We start from the raw sequence: 20,729 nt of genomic DNA on the forward strand, positions 1-20,729 counted from the left end.
TGTATCTTCTATGTGTTTCGGCGAGGCGCGAATTTTTTCACTTTGAAATTTGCATACAAGGCGGGTAAAGAGTGATTTCCCTCCAACATGAGATTCCTGTTTATAGACTCCAAAATGAGAGGTTTAATCTTTACTGGGTGGATGATTTTGCCCCAAAGAGTTGACTTTCAATCTCAAATGAACGTTTCTTAATCTACAGAGTAATTCAGAGCATATATCTTAAAGTGTTTTCTAATTTGGAATGGTTTGAGAAATGTATAAAGAACTATTTAATTTCCATTTGATTGAAATTAACATAAATAAATTGTATGTATTGAATGAAGAAATATGTCATTTTTCCAGCTGTCCAAGAAGCATGAACTGTATCGCCAAATAAAATAGTTTTTAAAATAATTTAAAAAGTAGATTTTATGCATGTTTTTTTATATGCAAACAAGCACAAAAAATGTGTTAAACTAGGAATGCATAATTAGTACAGTGTGTAAATAAAAAAGCAATAACTCTTTAGGAATGGTGTAACTTTAATAAATATTTTCTGACCATTATTTAAATTAGCAGCCAGTTTAAAAAACAATTCATTTATAGAAACAGTTCCCTTTAGAGCATGTAAATATTATTATACATGGTAATACATTCCAGTTGATGACATGTTTGTTGCGTGCCATATTAAGTCCTCCCCCCCGCACCGCGTCCTCCCCGCCCTCCTCTCCTCGGCCGACCTCTGACCGCTTTATTGTCCTGTCGCGGCGACCTTTTGTGGCGCTCCACTTTGATCCAGCTGCCGTCACTGCTGACTTTGGCCTCCTCGTTTTCCTCGTTGGGGATTTCCGTCACTGACATTATACCGGGTATTACGCACGGGCGGATCTGCGCTGTGGCGCTGTAACTGTGTGACCGCGGCCTGGCTGGCTGTCGAGGACTTTTGTTGCTTTTATTGACGCTTTGGCTTGCCCTCCAACTGCCCCTCCCTTGCCCGGCGGCGCTGCCAAAAAAGCCCGGTCGTCTGTACTCGAGCACGACGCCCGCGCTGAGCGGCCGCTCTCTTTCCGACATGCTCTCTGAGGTCGTGCTGCACGGGCTGCTGCCCTTTGACCCCAAACAGAGCGGCGACAGTTTGGCCGACAGGCCGGCGGTGGGCGAGGAGCCGGGCGAGGAGCTGCGCGAGTCGTTCCAGGTTCTGACGGAGGCGCGGACGGGCGAGCGGCGCGCCGCCGCCGCGTAAGACGACGCTTGGCTTTCGTGCACTGACAGGAACTGAGGAAGCGTGCGGGCTCCTGAGCTGGTGAGGGTGGGGAGGGCGTTCGTGGGCTGCTGCAATTTCTGACGGACGATCTGCCGTAGCCGCACACTGCGCATCCAAGTTTCATCAATGTCTAAAACACATGACACCAATTTTATTGTAACAGGGAGATAAATAGGCGGTCCATTTTTGTAGAACATCTTTACCAGAGTTAGTCCTGGGGCTCAAGTCAAAGTGAACAGGTGTCGGTTCGATGACGAGCTCCACCATTTTGATGGCATCCGGTCCACCAGTCTGACACCACGTCAAGGCGCAGCTGTGCCGAGTTGACTTTGGTAACCTGACATTACTCTGGATTGACGTGTTAACAAAGGACACGTGAGACGTATTCCCACCAAACACGACAGGTCACTTTGCTGCGGTCGATTTTGGAACAGTAGACGTTTCCTGATTTGGCTTGCAAACATCACACACGCAAAAAACTATTGGGTTAAAAAGTAACTGATCTTGAATTTTTTTGTACATTGTACAAAATTATTTCTTGGGTTGTTTTGTAAGATTGTACCAAAAAAAAAGGGTCATATTGACCCAAGAAGTGGTCACTCTCTTTTTGACCTATAATTGTTTGTTTGTTGTTGGGGTTTTTTCGAGTGCAGGGTTGAGTCCTTTTTTTGCTGTAGTGGAAACCTCTTAAGCTGAATGAACAATTCAAAATTTGACTCTAGCGTTCAGGAATATTTGTGGTCTGGCATTCACAAATTCACTTTTTTTTGGGGGGGGGGGGGGGGGGACTTCTAAAAATGGACTGACGCAACTTTTAGTTTTTTGCGTGTGTGATGTTTGCAAGCCAAATCAGGAAACGTCTACTGTTCCAAAAATCGACCGTAGCAAAGTGACGTATTCACTTTGCCCCAACATTTGAGTCACAATGAATAACCCACAAAACAAAAACAACAAAAAAAGGGTTGTTTTGTGTATTTGTTTGTTTTGTAAAGCCCAAAATTTAACTGGATTGTTTTGTATAGACCCCAAAATTAAATTTGGTTATTATATAGGTTATTCAATAAATGCAAAGTTTAAAAATATATAATCACCTATTTGCCGATTTTGAGTATTGCTTTTGGCACCTTCGTGAGGCATATTGGTGTTAAGCAACTATGTTGAAGTGAGTTAAGGAGCTTCATTGTCGTGACAAAATGACGCTCCACACCAAGATGCCACAAGATGGCGCTAAAACCAATAAAGCAAAAGCATGCCTCAAACAGATTGGATTAGTTGTTTTGGTACCAATAATGACAAGCCAAAAAATTGAGCAGCAGAACTGAACTGAATCGTGTGCGACTGCTTCATGAAAACAACAAGTGATTGACAGGCGTCATCATTCACCTTATAGCTGACTGTGTAGTCCACTTTCTGGTTGGGCTGTATCCCGACGATCCATTTGTCCATTACAAACGGCGGCTGCGTTATTGGAAGAGGAATTTGTTCATTAGTGTTATACAAACACGAAGCAGGGAGGACAAATTGAGCAAGTCAGCACGTTTATAGTAACTTTATAACCAAAGCACAAAACCTTAGTCATCCGCATGGGCTCCACATCCTGTCGATTGGGGCTGAAGATGACATCCTTGATGAAAGTTAAGGCCACGTCATCTCCGTCAAGTTCCAGGAACATTTTCCACTTGCAGTCCTTAACGGGGAAATAATTCATTGTAAGACAGGGCAGGCAGCAATAAGCATGAAATCAAGATAATTGAGCAAGCCACTTTTCTATGAGAACTTCTGTATGTAAAGCAACAGCACAACCTAGAGGAAATCTGTGGAAGTGCCTCAGAATTAAATGGGCCTCAGTAAAAATGGGAACGCTTTCCAAGGCAGTGATGGAGGATTAGCAACATAAGGTGAGATTGAGACGCCAAAAAAAAAAGAGAGAATTTCAATTGAACTTTACAATCAATATTATGCAAGCAATCTACAATGCTGTATTTCTACAAACAGCAAAATATGTGAGCTTGCTGACAGCGTGGACATTTTTGGTGAAGGTTAGCATTTAATGAGCACATGATGGACCTTCACTTAGTTAGCAACATGATTCCGTTAGCAAAATAACAATAATAAAATATAGAGTAAAAAAGATATATTAATATATAGTATAAAAATGAATAAAGATAATAATAATAAAAAAATTCTGAAAGCCATTTTTATAAATTGATATTTTAAAATGACAGGGTGGACATGATAAGCTTGACTACACATATAGTCGAAATAAAATGACAAAACATAACTGAATATTTACTGTTCCAACGAAGCCTCACATTCACCCAATCACACAGCAATTCCATACAACAATGGGAGGCTGCTGCCACGCAGGGCATTGCCAGGTCCTCGAGGAGCAAATTAGGGTTCAGTGTCTTGCTCAAGGACACTTCGACATGGTCACAAGGATTGAGGATAAAACCCACAAACTTCGGGTTGCGAGACGACCACTCTATCACTGAGCCATGGTGTTCCCCAGGGTTCAATTTTAAGCCCGTCACTTTTTCATTAGTACATTGCTGCATTACTCCCTAATGACAGAGTGGACTGCAATTTTAGGGATGCATGCAAAATGTTCAATCTCAAACGGACTAATTTTTATCAAATAATAAAACTATGTAAAAAAAAAAAAAAAAGTGTGTGGGATCTGCCAAAATCACGTACATCCAGTGGGGGGGAAAAAGTGCCTTGTTGTATCTGGGAGTATCATTTGTCAAACTGGTTGTGTGTTTTTTTTCTTTCTTCCTCACATCACACCCTCACTGGGGGGGGGGGTCCAAATGTGAACAATGTCGCAGTCCCTTTTCCCCCGCCCGCTACATGCTGACGAAGCAGTAATGATTGCGCCGATCCCCAAACGGCCGCCACGGAGCCACAGGTCACCGCTTAACCACACGGGGTTCAGGGTGCAGGCCAATCCATTGTGCGCTGATCACAGGGAAGGACATCAGAGGAGCAGTGCTGACACACTCGTCTGAGGAGCCTTCGCCCTCTCCCGTTGGGGGCGGGGGGGGGGGGGGGGTGGTGTTCAATCCGGCTGGCTTGGAAACACACCAGCGGCCTCGACGCTGGCCCCGGGACGGTCGCGCCGGGGCTCCCGCGTCGACGCGAGTCTAATCACTCCGGCAGAAACAATGTGGCGTAATGATGCCTTGGACCCGAGTGCATATAATGACAACTCATACATAATTCAGCACCTTTCACTTGGCTGCACGGTGATATCCTCATTAGCAGGGAACCCTCAGTGGCTGTCAGATGGTGGCCGCTCAATCGCAAGGCCCTCATTTTGTCTTTGAGAAGTGCAGCTGCTTCCATGACATCGCCAGCAAAGAGGGGCGAAGAGGAGGGGAAAAATGCAGTGTGGGTTTGTTTTATTTTGTGCACACACACAAAAAAAAAAACTTCCAGTTTGTAAAAACAAGGCTGACACGGAACCTGACACCAGGCAGGGGAAAATAATTAGCTCTCATTTTCTCAGCCTCCTGTTTCCTTCTCCCCGCTGTGTTTTCGACCCACTAAACCACCACATGTCAGAAGAAATGGGAGGCAATTAGCAGGCTCGTTTCAGCCCCGCCGAACACACTGAAAGAGGACTATTTATGATGGGACAATGAACAGCTGAAAGATTAAATAACGTTTTCCTTTTAAAAAGAAAACGACTTCTGGCTAAATGGGCTATTTTTGATTAAATTCGAACGGCAAGTGAAGAGCCAGCCCTTTTTTTTTTTCAAGCTCACTAAGGCCTGCGAGCGAGCGCTCCATGGAGGATGACATGTTTATTTGTCTGCTTTTATACCTGTATCGTGATGCCTGTAATGGTCAGCGTAACAGCTATCATTAGAGATTCTTGCCACCGCATATCAATGTTGTCACAAAGCAGCCGTCATTGGTTGGACACCTTTGTGGACGCTTTATTAGGCACACATTCGTCCACAGTATGTGCAATTCGCTTCGTGCTCTTGACCGTGACGTGCACGCACTCGTGGCTAACAATAAGGCGCTCTAAAGTAGGGCCCGACCAAAATAATCAGCTAGCTGATTATTAGCTCTTTTAAAATTGGCAGTTTTTTTTGTTGATTTTCTTTACACGTTAATATATTACAACCAGGGTTTCCCCCAGTGCTTTATAGGCCAGGCTTTTCTTTCCCAATATTTTTCTGGGTCGAATTTTGTTCTCAGTCTGTCCATGACCGCCAGGCATAGCACATTTTATGGGGGAAACCCTGTCACAACACAAGACAAAGATAATGACATTCAAACAGTCACACCTCAAACGAAAACAGCAAAATAAAAAAATATATATATATATTTTTTTAAAGTTAAACAAATACTGAAGGGCAAAGTATTGCAAAACAGTCAAATGTTCTGCCTCTAATCCATTGTTAATGGTTAAAAAAAAAAGATTATTTCTTTCATTATATATTTTTTTTAAATAACCGGTCAATCGGTTATCAGAAATGTATTCTGTCATATGTCATTATTGGAATCTGCCATAAATCTAAAGCTGCATCTGAAGGCAAGATGCATTTTTTTTTTTAGTGTAGGCATAGCTAGCTAGTCGCTAACTAATCGCACATCGCAACTGAAATAGAAAGAAAAAAAAGTTTAATGCTATACCTTTACAATTGTAATAGTAAATAGTAACTATACTTATATGATAAATATGCAAGAAATAGCGGTCAGTCATTGCATGTATAACGTATTTAAAAACAAAGTTCACTTTACAGGGACTTAAATGGAGTAAAGAAGAAAAACGTACGGATTTTCCCAAGCCTGGCTTCCAGTGATACCCAAAGACCAGTTCCAGATTCACACTTTTACTGCTTTCCACCTCATTTTCAAGCTCCTCCTGGGAAAAAAAAATGTCAAAAAAAATTAATAAATAAATCAGTTCAACACAGTGAGACTCACAATATTAGGGACACAGTAATGAGAATGAGAGCAGTAACAATGTTTATGCTCCCATCTTACTTAGAAGTAGGAACAATATTTTCTTTGTTCTCTTTCCTTGATTGACAAGATTGTTATTACTTCTGCTTATACTATCCATCCAAGAATTTTTTATAACAACATAACCTGTACAGGGTCACGGAGAGCTGTCCGGGTGTCATTTGGAGAACCTCTCCAACAAAGGCGCCCCATAGTTTACAATAACCCTCACACGATGACGCAACAAACGGGCTCAAGAGAAAAAAAAAAGTTTGACCCATTCTACCTTGAGCAGAGGCGGAAAGTGGACCAACCCGAGGTAATCGTTGGTCAGCTTCTCAATTTCACTCTGCCAAAGAGGAAACATGACATAAATCACGACAGCAAGTGGTGCCATTGCATCATGGGAACGTCCCAACATTCCGCCTCGCCTTGCCTTCAGGTGCATGACGTGACCTTTGGACTTGATGCCCATGTCCCGCATGTCGTTCTCCGACAGCAATAAGAGCCTTTTTCCCGTAATGTGATTGTCTCGAAATAGGTCAGCGTACAGGTGCATCCCGCATGCGCTGCTCTCTAAAACAGGAAATGACAGCTCAGCTCAAACTCGCAATACATTTTCGCAATCATTTGAAAAAGATAGTACAAACCTTTACCAAATATTTGCTGCATCCAGAAATACTGTGTAGCATAATGGTCACGTGTTAGCTGCAAATAATAATCAAGCACGTAAATAGTGTAGTCGCGACACTGACCACATGCTCCTCCGTCCACGTGTAGATGTCGAGCGTCGGCAGCAGCTGCAAAACACAAGTTCAAACAACACAATGACAAATGGAAATGTTACCAAAATTGAAAACAGACACGTTTTCAATCAAGCAATTTTTTTATTTATTTATTTCTTTTTTGCATCGGGCCCCTAATGGTCTTTATCAGACTGCACTGTCCATCTGCCTGAGCCTGACGCCATCTATTTGAATGACAAATCATTTATTGCTCAATAAATGTAATCACGCAGAAACTTGACAGGCAAAATAAAGACTCCGTCATTGTGATGGGTAGAATGGCGCGTAATGACAGAAACGCTGCCGTGGAAAATTGGAGGAAAGATGACTAAGTGAGCGAGTCGTCTCTTTTCAGCGTCTCCTTCAGATTAAGAGCTGAATGCGGCGGGCCTCGATAAACACTGGCTGCTGCCATACATTTGGCCTCATAAAGACACTCAGCCCCGCCGGCGCTTCCCGCCTCTTCCATGCTGCGCTTTGGAAGCAAGCACGTTCGGTCTTATTTTGAACAGCACTTTTCAACAAATGGACTGCTCGCGTTCTTTCTTCAAACTTGTCACTTGCCGCTGTGTGGAATTTGCACAATTTGTTGTTGCTTTCTTTTTTATATCACACAGCCTTGCCTCCATGTGGACTAAATGCATGCTGGGTAATCAGACCCATGAAGTCTTTTAAGAAAGCAAAATGTACCCTATATGGTATTTATATATCTTTTCTCTGTCCAATCTGAAAGAAGTTCTAAATGCGGTTATATCATGTATCGTCGGCATCACCACATATGGGAAGGAATGAACGCACACTAAGAGCAACTTGGATTTCAACTCCAATGTTATGTGAACAAAATTGTAAAGTATGATTTACGATGAGCTTTTTCTTTGTTTTGTTTTTATTTGATCCCATCATCACAGAAAGGCATCAGTGCTGGCATGGAGCAATGATTCTCAAAGTGTGCTGGTACCCAGGCTCCCTCTAGTGGCAGGAAAAAGGATCACTGAATTAAATGTTCAAACTGCATTACACTACAGTATCGTGACTTAAACATTGAACTAAAAGTTCAGTAGTATTTAACTTTTAAGTTCAATAAATTTGCATGGCATAATTTTGAACTATTTGCACAACAAAAAAAAAAGAAGCTTTTAAGAGGGGTGTCAAACTCATATTAGCTTAGGGGTCACATGGAGGAAAATATATTACCAGGTGGGCCGGATCGGTAAAATCATGGTATATAATTTAAAAACAATTGGCGTCAATTAAATGTAAATATATTGTCGCCAAAAAAATAAAACCAATGCAAATAGAACGCGGCAACACTTTGCCCGTATGAGTTCCAGGCGTGTTATAAAAGACAAATGAGAACAAGAAGGCAGTCAAAGGAGACACGTTTTTCCACAATATGAAGCTAATTCAATCTGCCAGGCTCTAATGTGAACAATGCCTTGAATTGAACAGCATATAGTAGAACAATGTGTACATATAAGTATTTTTGGTCAAATCTGCCGAAACATTATAATTATTAAAATAGCAAATTATTTTTGCCCTTATTATTAAGTACTTTATACAAGGGCCCGAGGACATCTCAGTAAGTGAGAGACTGCCGCAACAACTGCACTCCAGCACATTCAGAACAAATTGGCCAATCTTAATGTCAGCAAAATGTCACTTCATCATAAAAGATTGGCCTTCCACAAGGAGCCGGCGCTTGTGGCTTCTTTCTTCACAGCATGCCACATCAGGCATACATGAAATGACTTCCATAATGTCCATAGGGTGAGGACTCGATGGAGAATTTATTTCTGTGTGAAATGGTTCTTTTTCTGAATGACAGACTAAATGCATAAAACGCACAAGAAGCACACAAAAGTAGAGCTTTTATGGTGTGTAATTACAGCTAATGGTTTACAAGTAATTAATCTAGAAACAAGTTCTTCCACAACATCAATTCTGCATTAGTTGAAATTCTACTTGACTGACATACAGCAGCACTGTGTAGGAGGTCTATTTAGCTTATCACTCGGGTAAGAACAGGGACAATATAGTAAGAAAATGGCTAATTTGAAACTATGATCTTAAAGCAAAAAAAATACATTTGTACAGAAACGTATTGCATTTACTTGGAAAAATACTATTTTTCTGACTTTAATGGAATATTTTTTTTGTGTTTTTCAGAATATTTTTTTTCTATTTATTTATTCATTTTTTAATATTCAGAAAAAACGGAATAAAACATTCGGAAAAACTGAAAAAATCTACTCAGAACCCCCTCAAAAAATATTCAATAAAACGGGAAATTTAAAAAAAAATACAAAAAAAAAATTACACAGAATTTTTTTTTCAAGCGAAAGCGATTTTCAAATAACAGCTTCTCAATCATGTTATCATCTTGTTAACATAATACAGTATACTATTGGCGACCATGGCAAGCTGGCAACCCCAGATCAATGGTTTATATTATTTGTATTAGTGTATGGGCAGTGTTTGAACAAATTTGTGACACATAAAACAAAGTCCATTGTATATATACGTACATAAAATTTCCGGCATAGATAGCCGATATGATCTTGTATTGACCAAAGTGCTTCAACACTATTATTACTCACAAATTAGTGTTTCTTGGAAGATTATGACGTTTTTTTTTTTTATATATATATTTTAAGTTGAATTGAGATTTAAATATGATCCAAAATGGACTTGTTTGGCCTTTGGGTAGATCTACACAGCACTTAGTGCCATTCTAAGGCATTGCCTTCTTCCACCTACTGGAGGAAAAAAAACGTTTCTGTATTTCATTCAGTGGCAGAGAGAGGGCGCTGCTGAGGACAGTTCACACCAAGGTTGTGGCAAGGTGAAGAAGTGCTCAGGAGTAACTCACCGGGCTGTTGGACTGTTGGATGAGTTTGCGCTCCCACATCTTCAGACGGCGCTCCCTCTCCTTCAGTTCCTGCTCTTTGCTACTCAGGTCCCTCTCCAGCTTCTTCAGCCTGTCGAGTGTGGCTTCGATCTCGCCCCTGCAACACCACACACAAAAAAAAATGTCTCAACAATACTCAGATATGTGATATATGTCGTACTCGATGTTTCTGGTTGGTTGGTTTGGTTTGGAAATTGCCACTTTATCACTAGTGATAATCCTTCGAATAACAAATACTCACACACAAATGCTGTAGTAACAGATTCAAGTAGGTAATAGAATAATACTCATAAATCATAAAACCGTAAATCGATTCTTGTAATCCATATTTTTCCCATATGCTGTATTCGTGTGAAAATAGATTTTTACCTAAAGGCCTATTTTTATTTTTTTGTATTGTGCAGTTTTCTTTAAAAGTATTTTTGAAAGACCTGACTTTTTGCAATTTAAGACAATTCCGAATATTTTAAATGTATATTTAAAATTACTTAAGTAAAATTAAATAGTATATAAAATTATATAAATATAAATTGTAAACACGTGTAACATTAAAATTGGTACTGCGTAAAATCCTTAACTGAATCCCAAATCAATCAAATCAAATCTGGCCCTTGTAAATCGAATCGATTCATATTAATAAAGCTCGATTGCAACTTTATTCTTCTCTTTTTATCTAATATTAAGTGTGCAGTTATAAGGCACCACATTGCCCCACAGAGGCCAAGGGAGGAACAGCAGGTATTTATGTTTATTTAATGGTTTTGATTTACCGGTATATTATTTAGTTTGTTGTTTCTTTGTTTCAGTTTTTTTGAACTTGTTACTAATTTATTTTTGGAGTTGTTCTTTCCAATTCTACTTACAATTGAGTTTTGGTAGTTTAATAAATACAAACTTTTGAAATCAACGCGTTTAGTAATCATGATATCAATATGAATCAAGGGTCTTGAATCTTGGTCAAGGAACAATCCAAAAATGCTGAACATACTTTTTCTGAGAGTAAACTCAAAAACAATATTCCAGGAACTTCACACAAGCACAAACAGCTCTCGGACCACCTGGAGTCTGGCAAGATTGTACCGGTCGCACATGACCTGTCCACTATTTGGAGCCCGCCTCACCTGCGCAAATGCGACGGCGCCAGCACGACTTTGTGACGAAGAAGGAGCCGCACGGCGCCATGCCTGCCGAGGGGCTGAGGCAGAATAAAGTAGCAGCTGAGACTCAGGCTGTGCTGAACATCAACTGAAACTCCAGCTGCTCACACAGCCCAATTAAACACTTCTACTTGAAAAAGATGGTGATTATTTTTAGGGCCTTATGGGTAAAGAGAGGAAATATATCCAGATGGAGGATTCGTCGGAGGTTTTTATGCCTTTCTGTCACCATCAGTCAAGTCATTAAAGATCTATATGAACCATCTCCACTTCTTTTTTTGTATTTCCCGACCCCCGTCAGCCACATTTCCATGTCATTCTTTGCAATTTCCTTTAGGCTGAGTGCATATTGACTTCTCAATACATTTAGTTGGCCTGCAGAATGCCTCATTACGTTACCTCCATTCAGACTTGTTGTGGAGGAAAGAGTTGCACTGTTGGGGAAGTTGGCTGTCGTTCGCCATGGCCTCCAAAGTAGACAGGATCTGCTTGAACGTTGGCCTCTCCTGAATCGAGGGACAAGTTTAGTTGCGTGCCATGCCGACATGTTGTGGCTCAGAGTGCCAGTTGAAGTAGTTGCAGCACTCACTTTTGGATCCGCCATCCAGCAGTCCCTCATTAGTTCTGCAAAGCTGGCAGGACAGCCGCTGGGGACAGTCAACCTCTGAAACACAAAAACGCATACAGTAGATTGTTACACCGGTGTTTGAACATAAGGTCACTTAAGAGCTTTAATTATTAGTAGTAGTAGTTTTACTATTATTATTATTATGTTTATAATTTTGCTGGACAAACAATACTACTAAAAATTCAAGTTCATAAGTGACATAATTAAATAGAATGCAAAGAAATCACCTGCTTTTGCCACATTTTTTGCTTCAGTTCATTGGATATTGTGCTGATTGTGCTACTCCTTCTGGTGTGCAATATTATTATAAAATAAATTAAATTAATTGGGTGATAAAATACCTCCTCCTTTTCCACAACAAGCCAAGCCACTTGTAAGCCTTCCAGGCCTTTGAATGGTACCTCACGTGTCAGCATTTCCCAAAGCACCTGGAACAAAAGCCGTTTTTAAATTGTGAAAAATTACTGTAATATACTGATACTTTATGACAATGGATATTATAATAATGGTTATGGTAATTAATGCCATGCATTATATACAATAACCGTGTACACATATTACACAGATATTTGTATACTGTCGTTTTTTATTTTGAAGTTTTTGGGATGTCTGCATTCAGTTTCATCCCCAAAACATAAAAATGTAAAAAAAAAATGACAAAAATGGATACAAGTGTTTTTCACATAGCAGCGATATTTTCCATCCATCTCCTGATGTTTGACATCAAACCTAACATTTACGTGCCTTGAGATAAGAGTTCAACTCATTCCGTGACCACATTTGTGACTCAAAACACATCTCAAAACATATTTTCCCATTGACACGAATGGAAATGCCATTAATCCGATTCCAGATTCGCCCCCCCAGAAAAATACCCCCAAAAATAGCCTTATTAAGCCGAAACCTTGTACCGCCAAAATCGTCACTTTTCAGGAGACTCCCAAAACAGCATTTTGTTCAACCATTAACATTGCGTCATCAAAAAGAGCAAGCCATTTTCAACACTTTTGAGTGGTCAATAATTAGTAAAAATGACATCACTACGTGTGGACTGACCAACAGCACAGATTTTTTAGAAAATATTACATTTACCAGCAATATGTCTGTAAAATATGCATTTCTTAAAGGTTAACAAAAACAACATTACGCAAATTTGTAACAGCCATCACTCAAAACCTGACACATGATCATGTGACTTCCTAAACTGTGGTCATTCCCAGGGGTGTCGCACCCAGGATGAGGTGTGGCTGCAACGCAATTTTTGAAAGGTTTCAAAACCGCCAACTTTCTTCGAGCTTTCTTTCGACACTTACAATTGTTACGATACAGCCTAGCGCACACGCACACACATACGATTTCTTTGCTGTTTACACAACTCACCACAGCATAGGAGAAGGTGTCACAGGTCTCAGACACTGGCAGGCTCTGGATGACCTCAGGTGCCATCCATGGAAAGGTGCCCACCAAAGACATGTGCGTCGTGTGGGTCAAAAACTTAGAGGCCCCAAAGTCACAAATCTAGGGGGGGGGAAGAAAAAAATATCACAACTGAAATAGCTTTAATTTGACTACCGGTATGTATCAACAATAGAATTGTTTGGATTGTTATTTATTTTTATTTTTTTGCTCAGCTAATTGTTGAATGTGTGGAGCACATTTATTACACTGTTTATGTGTATGTACCATAAAAGTTACTTAACAACACATTCAGCTTCGAATAAGGTCAGCTCAAGGGACATTTAATCTATACATAATGTAGTTAGGCAATGCCTGCTTGTTGTACGTGTGAGCCAAACCTACACCTACCTTGAGGACTTTATCCGCCGTTATAACAACTGGAAAAAAACAAACATACTTTCTTTGTGATAAAAATGACAAAGCACCCATGAAAAATTCACTCACCAGTCGCAACATTTGACACACCTGCAGAAATCTGGTGAAACTGGGAATTATCATTATGTAAGTCTGAACTTTTGGACTGGATCGAATTGGATTGTGCAAGTGTACCTAATGTTTTGGCTGCTGCGAATACTAGTTGAGACATGGAAAATGGTTTAGTTACCATTCCTTGACTTCAGATCTCTGTGGATCACCTTTACAGGGGCCTCTGAGTGTAAATAGTGGATTCCTGAAATGGGAATAAAGGGAAGAGTGAATTATTAGCCTTAATAATCAGAGTGAAATTCATTTTGTATATATTTATAGTTATAATGACTTAGCCTGATGCTAAGTAAAAGGCAAACTCTAAGACAGTGATTGTTGTCAAAGTGTGGTATGACTACCACTTGAGGTACACAGGCTCCCTCTGGTGGTATGCGAAAGAATCACTCAATTAAATCAAAATTAAATTAAAATATTAGAATAACATTTGTAGCTAGTAGTCATACAACCTGTTTAAACTTGTTTATATATATATAGAAAAATACAAAACCACTTTTTTAAATTTACTTTTCAAGTAATTTTTTTAAAGAAGAGTTCAGTAGTATTTAAAGAGTAAGTCAACACAAAATGTGTCTTTACAATACTATATTGAATGTGCCCCCACTAATCTAAACACAGCATTCTGATTACCGGTAATATCACGTTTGTGGAATATCAGTTAGGCAGCAAAAAATAAATCCATAGTCCAATACTTGGTGTAAAATAGTTGAGAACCACTACTCTAAAGGTGCTTTAAAACAAAAAGTAGCTTATGTAGTGCATACTAACTAATGGATAACTTGACTTATCTCACCTCTGGCGATCTCTGTAGACCATGTCATAATATGGCCCATGTCCATTTCTTCACTCTCATTGCAGGAGAGGTAGTCATACAATGATCCACCGCTGGCATATTCTATCCAGGAAACAGGAAAGCACAGAAATAAACACTCTTGGGCAGTAAACAGTACTATTGTTGATAGGACTTTTTGTTGTTTTTCTTCCGTTACAAAGGGCATTTAAAATATATTTTTGATATGATTCAGATCTAATATAATGTGATTAACGATTTTAATACATAATGCACAGATTAATACAAGTTCTTGCTTTGGAATATATAAAATAGAAAATTGTGTCTGTTAGAAGAGTGTTGGAAACAAGCAGTGATCTGATTTATGATAACAGCTACCTTGGCTATCTTGTATAGGGTTCGATTCTAAATTATAAGCATTGTTGCTTTGATGGCAGGTTTCTCTGATAGTGATGTTGTTGTTAAGATGATTGTTTACTAATATTCATAGCTGAAGAATTTGACTAATTGGTGCTACTTATTTAGCAATACGTGAATTAGCAGACGCCAGAGAGACCAAACACCAACAAGCAGCGACAACAAGTCAATGCCTGCCTACGACTGCACTTTGCACTTGAATATATTGCGTCCACATTCCACAGATAATATGACTGGGACGTCGTCTGTGGCCCTGATGCACACAGATGATCTGCTTTCAGTAGCATTCGATAACTTCTTGACTCATTTTCTCATCTTAGGCATCACATTTAAAAGCACCTTTGCCCCTATTAACGCCTAGCTATTTTTTTTGCTGTATTTTATGCGGCGCCCGAGTGGCAGTAATAAACAGAGACAGTTGTACGCATGTATACTGAAGCGCATATACATATTAGCTGTTGGAGCACTGTGTCAACACAGGAAATTACAAAGGATAATCAATAAACACTTTACAATTTCTGCCGGTAATATAATTCACCCTTGAATAAACAGACACCCACTGGCTACTTAACAGCAAATCCATTTCAGTTCCTAAGATGGACACCACAGCAGCAGTTGGAAATGTTTTTTCACTTGCTGCTTATACTGTTTATACTTTGCACAATTGGTCTAACTAATGACACGTTTCCCTCATTTCTATTGGAGCAAAGTATTTCACTTATCAAGTATAGGTAGTAACAAAACTTGACTGGTAAAAGTGTGCAGGACAACAAAATATTTACGTCCCATACCAGTGACGATTCCATAGTTGGGAGCCTCAACGACAGCGCCGTAAAACTGGATGATGTTCCGATGGCTCAGGACGCTGAGGATTTCAGCCTGGGTGGTGGACAAACAAAGGACGAGTAGTTTGCATTAAACACGGAGAGGAAAATCCATAAATTAAAATATACAATCACTGGACGCCTTACTAAAGTGGAAGTCAATAATATGGTCTATGCAGCTCCACTAATCTAAATATGTTATTCTGTTTAATACTGCGTTAGTGGAATCTGAGTTAAGCTGCAATATCCAGCAGTTTTTCTCCATTTCAGGGGGCGGCCATTTTGCCACTTGATGTCAACTGAAGATGACATCAATGTTGCTCAGGTCTCAGGTAACAACCAATCACAGCGCAGCTTCAGGAAACAGGTGAGCTGTGATTGGTCGTTGCCTGAGACATGAGCAACATTGATGTCATCTTCAGTTGACAAGTGGCAAAATGGCCGCCCCCTGAAATGGAGAAAAACGGCTGGATTTAGCTTCATAACTCATGTTCCACAAATGTAATATTAATCAGAATGTCATGTTTAGACTAGTGAGTTCTCATATAACATATTATTGTCAAGAAATGTTTTAGGTTGACTTTCACTTTACATCCATGGTCTAACATTGCATTTAAACAAGAGGCATGTTATAAACCTGATTGTTTTAAGTAAAATAATCTAATTGATCTAGAGTCTGAAATGCATGCATGCTCTTGGAATGCGGAAGGAAGCCCGGGTCCCTGGAGAAAACCCACTCAAACATAGGGAGAACACGCAAGCTGGATGCGAGATTCAAACCCAAAACTTGTGACAGTGAGACGTCTTCCAACATTTCAAACCATTTAATCTTATAAAACCCAATTTTAAGAATACATTATCGATACTCCTGCTCACTTTTGATTGACACTGTATGAGATGTTAATTATTGTGAATAAATGGTGGTGTCAGATATAACACAATACATACTGTATTATAGTTATATAGCATACTAGCAGCGTGAACAGAAACCTGACAAAAGCACTTAAGAGTAACAGTAGCAAAACACTGTAATTAAGCAAACAATTGCTTCCCCACTTAAAAGATGACACTTTTTATTTTACCAATGATGATCCCCGCAACACTGACTGAAGTGCAGTCTGTGATCTTGCACTAGGATTCATAAAAGATACTCCAAATACACTGTCACAGGCTGACAAATGAAGTTTTTTCAAAGATGATTCTTTTTCTCTCTCTCGTGTCTTTAAGACAATGGGCTTGTGCTTGAATCAGGGGCACCCCCGTGTCGTAAACCGCAGCAGATAGGATTTGCCAATAACGTTTCTTTTGCAACACCATTCTCGTCGTGGGGGAGTATAATGACCATGAATGATGTGTGCGCAAGTCACCACATCCCACTAAATGGCCTCGCAATTAAAATGATTACTATAGTGACAATTAAAAAGTGCAAAGTGTACATGAAAAGCCCCGGGCAATTATGACTCCCACCTCGTTCTCAATCTTGAGCAGTTTTTTCACCGCCACCTCTTTGTCCTGGGAGATCCATCTGGCCCGGTACACACTTCCGAAGCTGCCGCCGCCACAGTTCTCAAAGTAGTGGATGTCATCGAACTTGATTTGCACAAATGAGCCGCTATGAGACGACATCTCATTCTGACGCTTGGTGCTGACACCGCTTCTGGAAAAGCACAAGGAGGCAAAGGTGGAATTGAATATGTAACTTTGTTTTGTCACGTAAATGCAGTAACATGTGAAAAAGAAATACAGTGTTAAAATACATACAGCGGATTTCTTTAAAGAACTTGGTTGATGAAAAACGAACTAATTTACAGTTTTGTGTAAAAAAAACACACACATGAATTGAATATATATTGCTTTAAGCCAGTGGTGTCCAAACTACGGCCCGGGGGCCATTTGCGGCCCACCATCCATTTTTCAGTGAAACGCAATGGCATTTGACAGTTTAAAAAAAACCCAGTACCAAACGTTTCCAATCACAGCGGGAAAATACAACTCTAGATTGCTGAGGAATCTATCCTTTTGTTTGTCGATAAAAGCACCAAGTGAATTTTTTTTTTGAAAGAAATAATTCTTCCATCATTAAAGCAAAGTATAGCTGTTATTGTTCCTCGCTTTCCCAATTTGCAGCTGAGCCATTAGGGCTTTTAAAAGGCTGTTACCTTGTTCTTCATTGGGATTGCTGTCCACGGATGGTTTTTCCTCAATTGTCACAGAGGGGAGCCATTGCTTTGCGACCATTAACGCGTATTCATGCTACACTCAGCCCTTGTAGGACGCTGCTCCGCGGGACGGCCCACTGCATTGTGTGTCCACTCAAGCGGGGTCACGGGGGACGGGGGGGGGGGGGGGGGGGGGGGGACAGTGACATTGCGCCACTCATTCTCGACGCTTCTCACTGAACAGCAAACACGGCTGGAAGCGTGACAGCAATACTAAAGTCACAGAGGATGCTGGGTGATGTCTCCTCACATACAATCACAGGTGGCTTTATTGGGCACCTGCACAATCTAAGGACATCCAATCCAACAAGAACTGAATCAATTGTGTGGTGGTAGGTTGCAGTGATGAACAACCAGCCTGCGTCATAAAGAGAGGCGTTTTTAAATTACTGGAAGGCATTTAGCCAATTCATGTCATGTACTAACAGGAACATTGAGAACTGGATTTGCTAGTTGATGACTTTCGATTTCTGCTTACTCATTTGGACAATATATTGAACATTTGGAATAAACAAGCATACCGATACTGTACATCCATCCTGATTAGTTGATATTTTCTTGGCAGTTGGAACAATTCAAATCAACCTTCATGACACCAATGGGAAAATTATTTTAAAAAGTCAGCCAAAAGACTTTACTGTACTGCAGTTCTTCATGTGCACACTTATTTCCACCAAAAATCTCTCAAGATAATTCTGAGGTGTACCTATTGAAGTGTCCAGTTGCGTATGTAAAGTGCTGTTGAGAAATCTCATCTGAGGAATGGTTTTACTCCATGGCAGAAATGTGGTACGAGTACCACCATAGTTCCGTGGTTGGTGAGACAGTTTCAAGGGTTCAGCAAAAGCCAAAACAAACACACTGTGGCCTATTAACCCCCCCCCCCCCCCCCCCCAAAAAAAAGAGGCTTCATTATTGTGAAAGATCGAGCAATTGTGACGCTCTCAAATTTTGTAGGCGTGTCTGTTGAATGCAAAATGGATGCTACTTCTTCTTGTATCTTATGCCTACACATTCCAACATGAGCTGTGAAAATGTATCCGCTTAAAGGCTCCAGTGGCTGGGATATATCTCACCGGGTTGTTGCCAATCTTTCCACGCCGTGATAAAAAGCGATAGCCACCAGTTCGATTGCGAGCTAATAGGTAATAACTGAGTAACAAAATTGTTGCCGACAAACACTTATACAAGTATGAAAGAAGGCAACCCAAGTTCTTATATACAGGATGGGAGGGGAGCAGGAAAAATTGAATGGTGAAAAAGAGTTTACTGCTATTGAAAATTCCGAACATCCAGGCATTTCTGATATTTCCGCAATGGAAATGCTTCCTTTACACGGTGTGTAAACAAACGGCGTACTGTATTGCTTTTTCCTGTAACTAGCATTCAAACAAGACAGATTGTTATTTTGAAATCAAAATAATCCTTACAAATCAAATTACAACGATCTTAAGTCCAATGCTTTTCAATGAGCAAAGAGCTTCCTTTCACCGAGTTGACCACCATTTTAATTGTGACGTAAGCTCGGAACTGTCAATATCTCCACAATTCAGTACTACTTAGTTCTTCTCAGTGTTTGCAAAATGCATTCAGAAAGAAATTGATGAATTCACTTTACAGGGTCTTTCTGATAAGACATTTACATTAAATCATCCATTATCTGAAATTCAATCGGTTTGTCATTATTTATTTAAGTATAATTTTATTCAATTAATGTACAGTGCATTTTGAGTAGATGGATAGATAGATAGATAGATAGATACACAGTGAGGGACATTCCCTCATAAATTGTGTAGATAAGAGTGTAATGATGGTGGTGGTAGTAGTAGCAGCAGCAGCAGTATTATTATTATTATTAGTAGTAGTAGTAGTAGCAAACATCACTAATATGAAACTGTAGAGCCAAACGTAAAGAAAGGGCTTTGATTGAGAGTTGAAAGTTTCAAACTAACGTACATGAGGATGCCGAGCCACACGAAAACAAAGCATTACCGTACACAAATGTTCCCTCATCATACGTACCGCATACATCAACTTTTCGGAGGGCGTCAAGCGGCTCGTCGTTGAAGTGGCACAAAGTGGAAGTGAAGAAACCAAAATGTTCCAGGAAATCGAGTGATACTTGCCTTTTTTTTCTTCTTCACGTGCTCAACCCACGGTGGTTGTACTGGTTACACAACTTCTGGAGTTGACTTGAAGGACCGGCCTCTTTGGTCAACTAATTCTAATGACAACAGCGCTTCCTGCTGGTCAGAAACAAGAATGACGTTTCTACTTTTCACTACAGTTCAAACCTTCCTCAGATTACGACAGAGTTCCGCAATGACGGCGACGTAACGTGAATATGTACGTAAATCAAAACTGGTCAAATCATAATTGCAGTAAATTTACGGATGGAAAAACCACTGCTAGGCCATGATTATAAAACAATCAATTGTTAAAACAAACTAGACAAAAATAATTGCTGAATTGCCAGTGTCATTTACCAAGATACTAAGCATCAACCACTCAAACAGGGTGCTTGTAATTTGTGCTTGGGGGTTTATTTGTGGTATTTTGCATTACCTGTGAAATGCAAAGACTATTGTTGTAGTGACTTTTGACTTGTTTGATCACCAGATGCCCTAACACTGTTGCAACACATATCACCAGGTATTATGTAGGTTCGGGTACAGTATTATACAAATAGCAAATATTCCCCGTTAAAGACAATACCCAGTCATGATCTTTGGATTTTTTTTCACAGAAAAAGTTCAAAGTTGTTAATTGAAAATGAAAGTAATAGTTCAGACTGAATGTGTTATACTGAAGGAGAAAATACAGATGTATTTAGACATCAACATTTAATCATGAGA

General features: G+C 39.9%; 1 protein-coding gene across 4 annotated transcripts; it reads right to left on the reverse strand.

The window, feature by feature from the left end:
* Nucleotides 1-501: 501 nt before the first annotated feature.
* map3k20a (mitogen-activated protein kinase kinase kinase 20a) lies at nt 502-20,089 on the reverse strand. 4 transcript variants are annotated; one of them, XM_086091973.1, is made up of 20 exons: nt 20,001-20,089; nt 17,123-17,312; nt 15,623-15,710; nt 14,418-14,519; nt 13,746-13,811; nt 13,490-13,518; nt 13,064-13,201; nt 12,025-12,111; nt 11,645-11,719; nt 11,455-11,561; nt 9,860-9,995; nt 6,961-7,005; nt 6,856-6,886; nt 6,642-6,781; nt 6,492-6,554; nt 6,036-6,125; nt 2,814-2,930; nt 2,627-2,701; nt 1,447-1,591; nt 502-1,373 (listed from the first exon to the last, which is right to left on the reverse strand). In XM_086091973.1, exons 2-20 carry the CDS (start codon nt 17,279-17,281, stop codon nt 667-669), a joined length of 2,400 nt encoding a protein of 799 aa, XP_085948099.1. In that variant the 5' UTR covers nt 17,282-17,312; nt 20,001-20,089; the 3' UTR covers nt 502-666. The 4 variants fall into 4 exon arrangements, with proteins under 4 accessions (XP_085948099.1, XP_085948098.1, XP_085948097.1 ...); XM_086091972.1 differs by having other exon boundaries at nt 6,862-6,886; nt 19,897-20,066; XM_086091971.1 differs by having other exon boundaries at nt 19,897-20,066.
* Between the last annotated feature and the right edge of the window lie 640 nt (nt 20,090-20,729).

This window comes from Leptonotus elevatus, chromosome 12, assembly GCF_054856555.1.
Source record: "Leptonotus elevatus isolate MCC_2025b chromosome 12, RoL_Lele_1.0, whole genome shotgun sequence".
Lineage (NCBI taxonomy): Eukaryota > Metazoa > Chordata > Actinopteri > Syngnathiformes > Syngnathidae > Leptonotus > Leptonotus elevatus.

Coding starts and splice junctions, on each gene's coding strand:
- map3k20a (XM_086091971.1), bottom strand. Junction 14,520..15,622: donor CAACTATGGAATCGTCACTG/GTATGGGACGTA, acceptor TTTCCTGGATAG/AATATGCCAGCGGTGGATCA. Junction 1,592..2,626: donor ACTACACAGTCAGCTATAAG/GTGAATGATGAC, acceptor ACGTCAATCCAG/AGTAATGTCAGGTTACCAAA.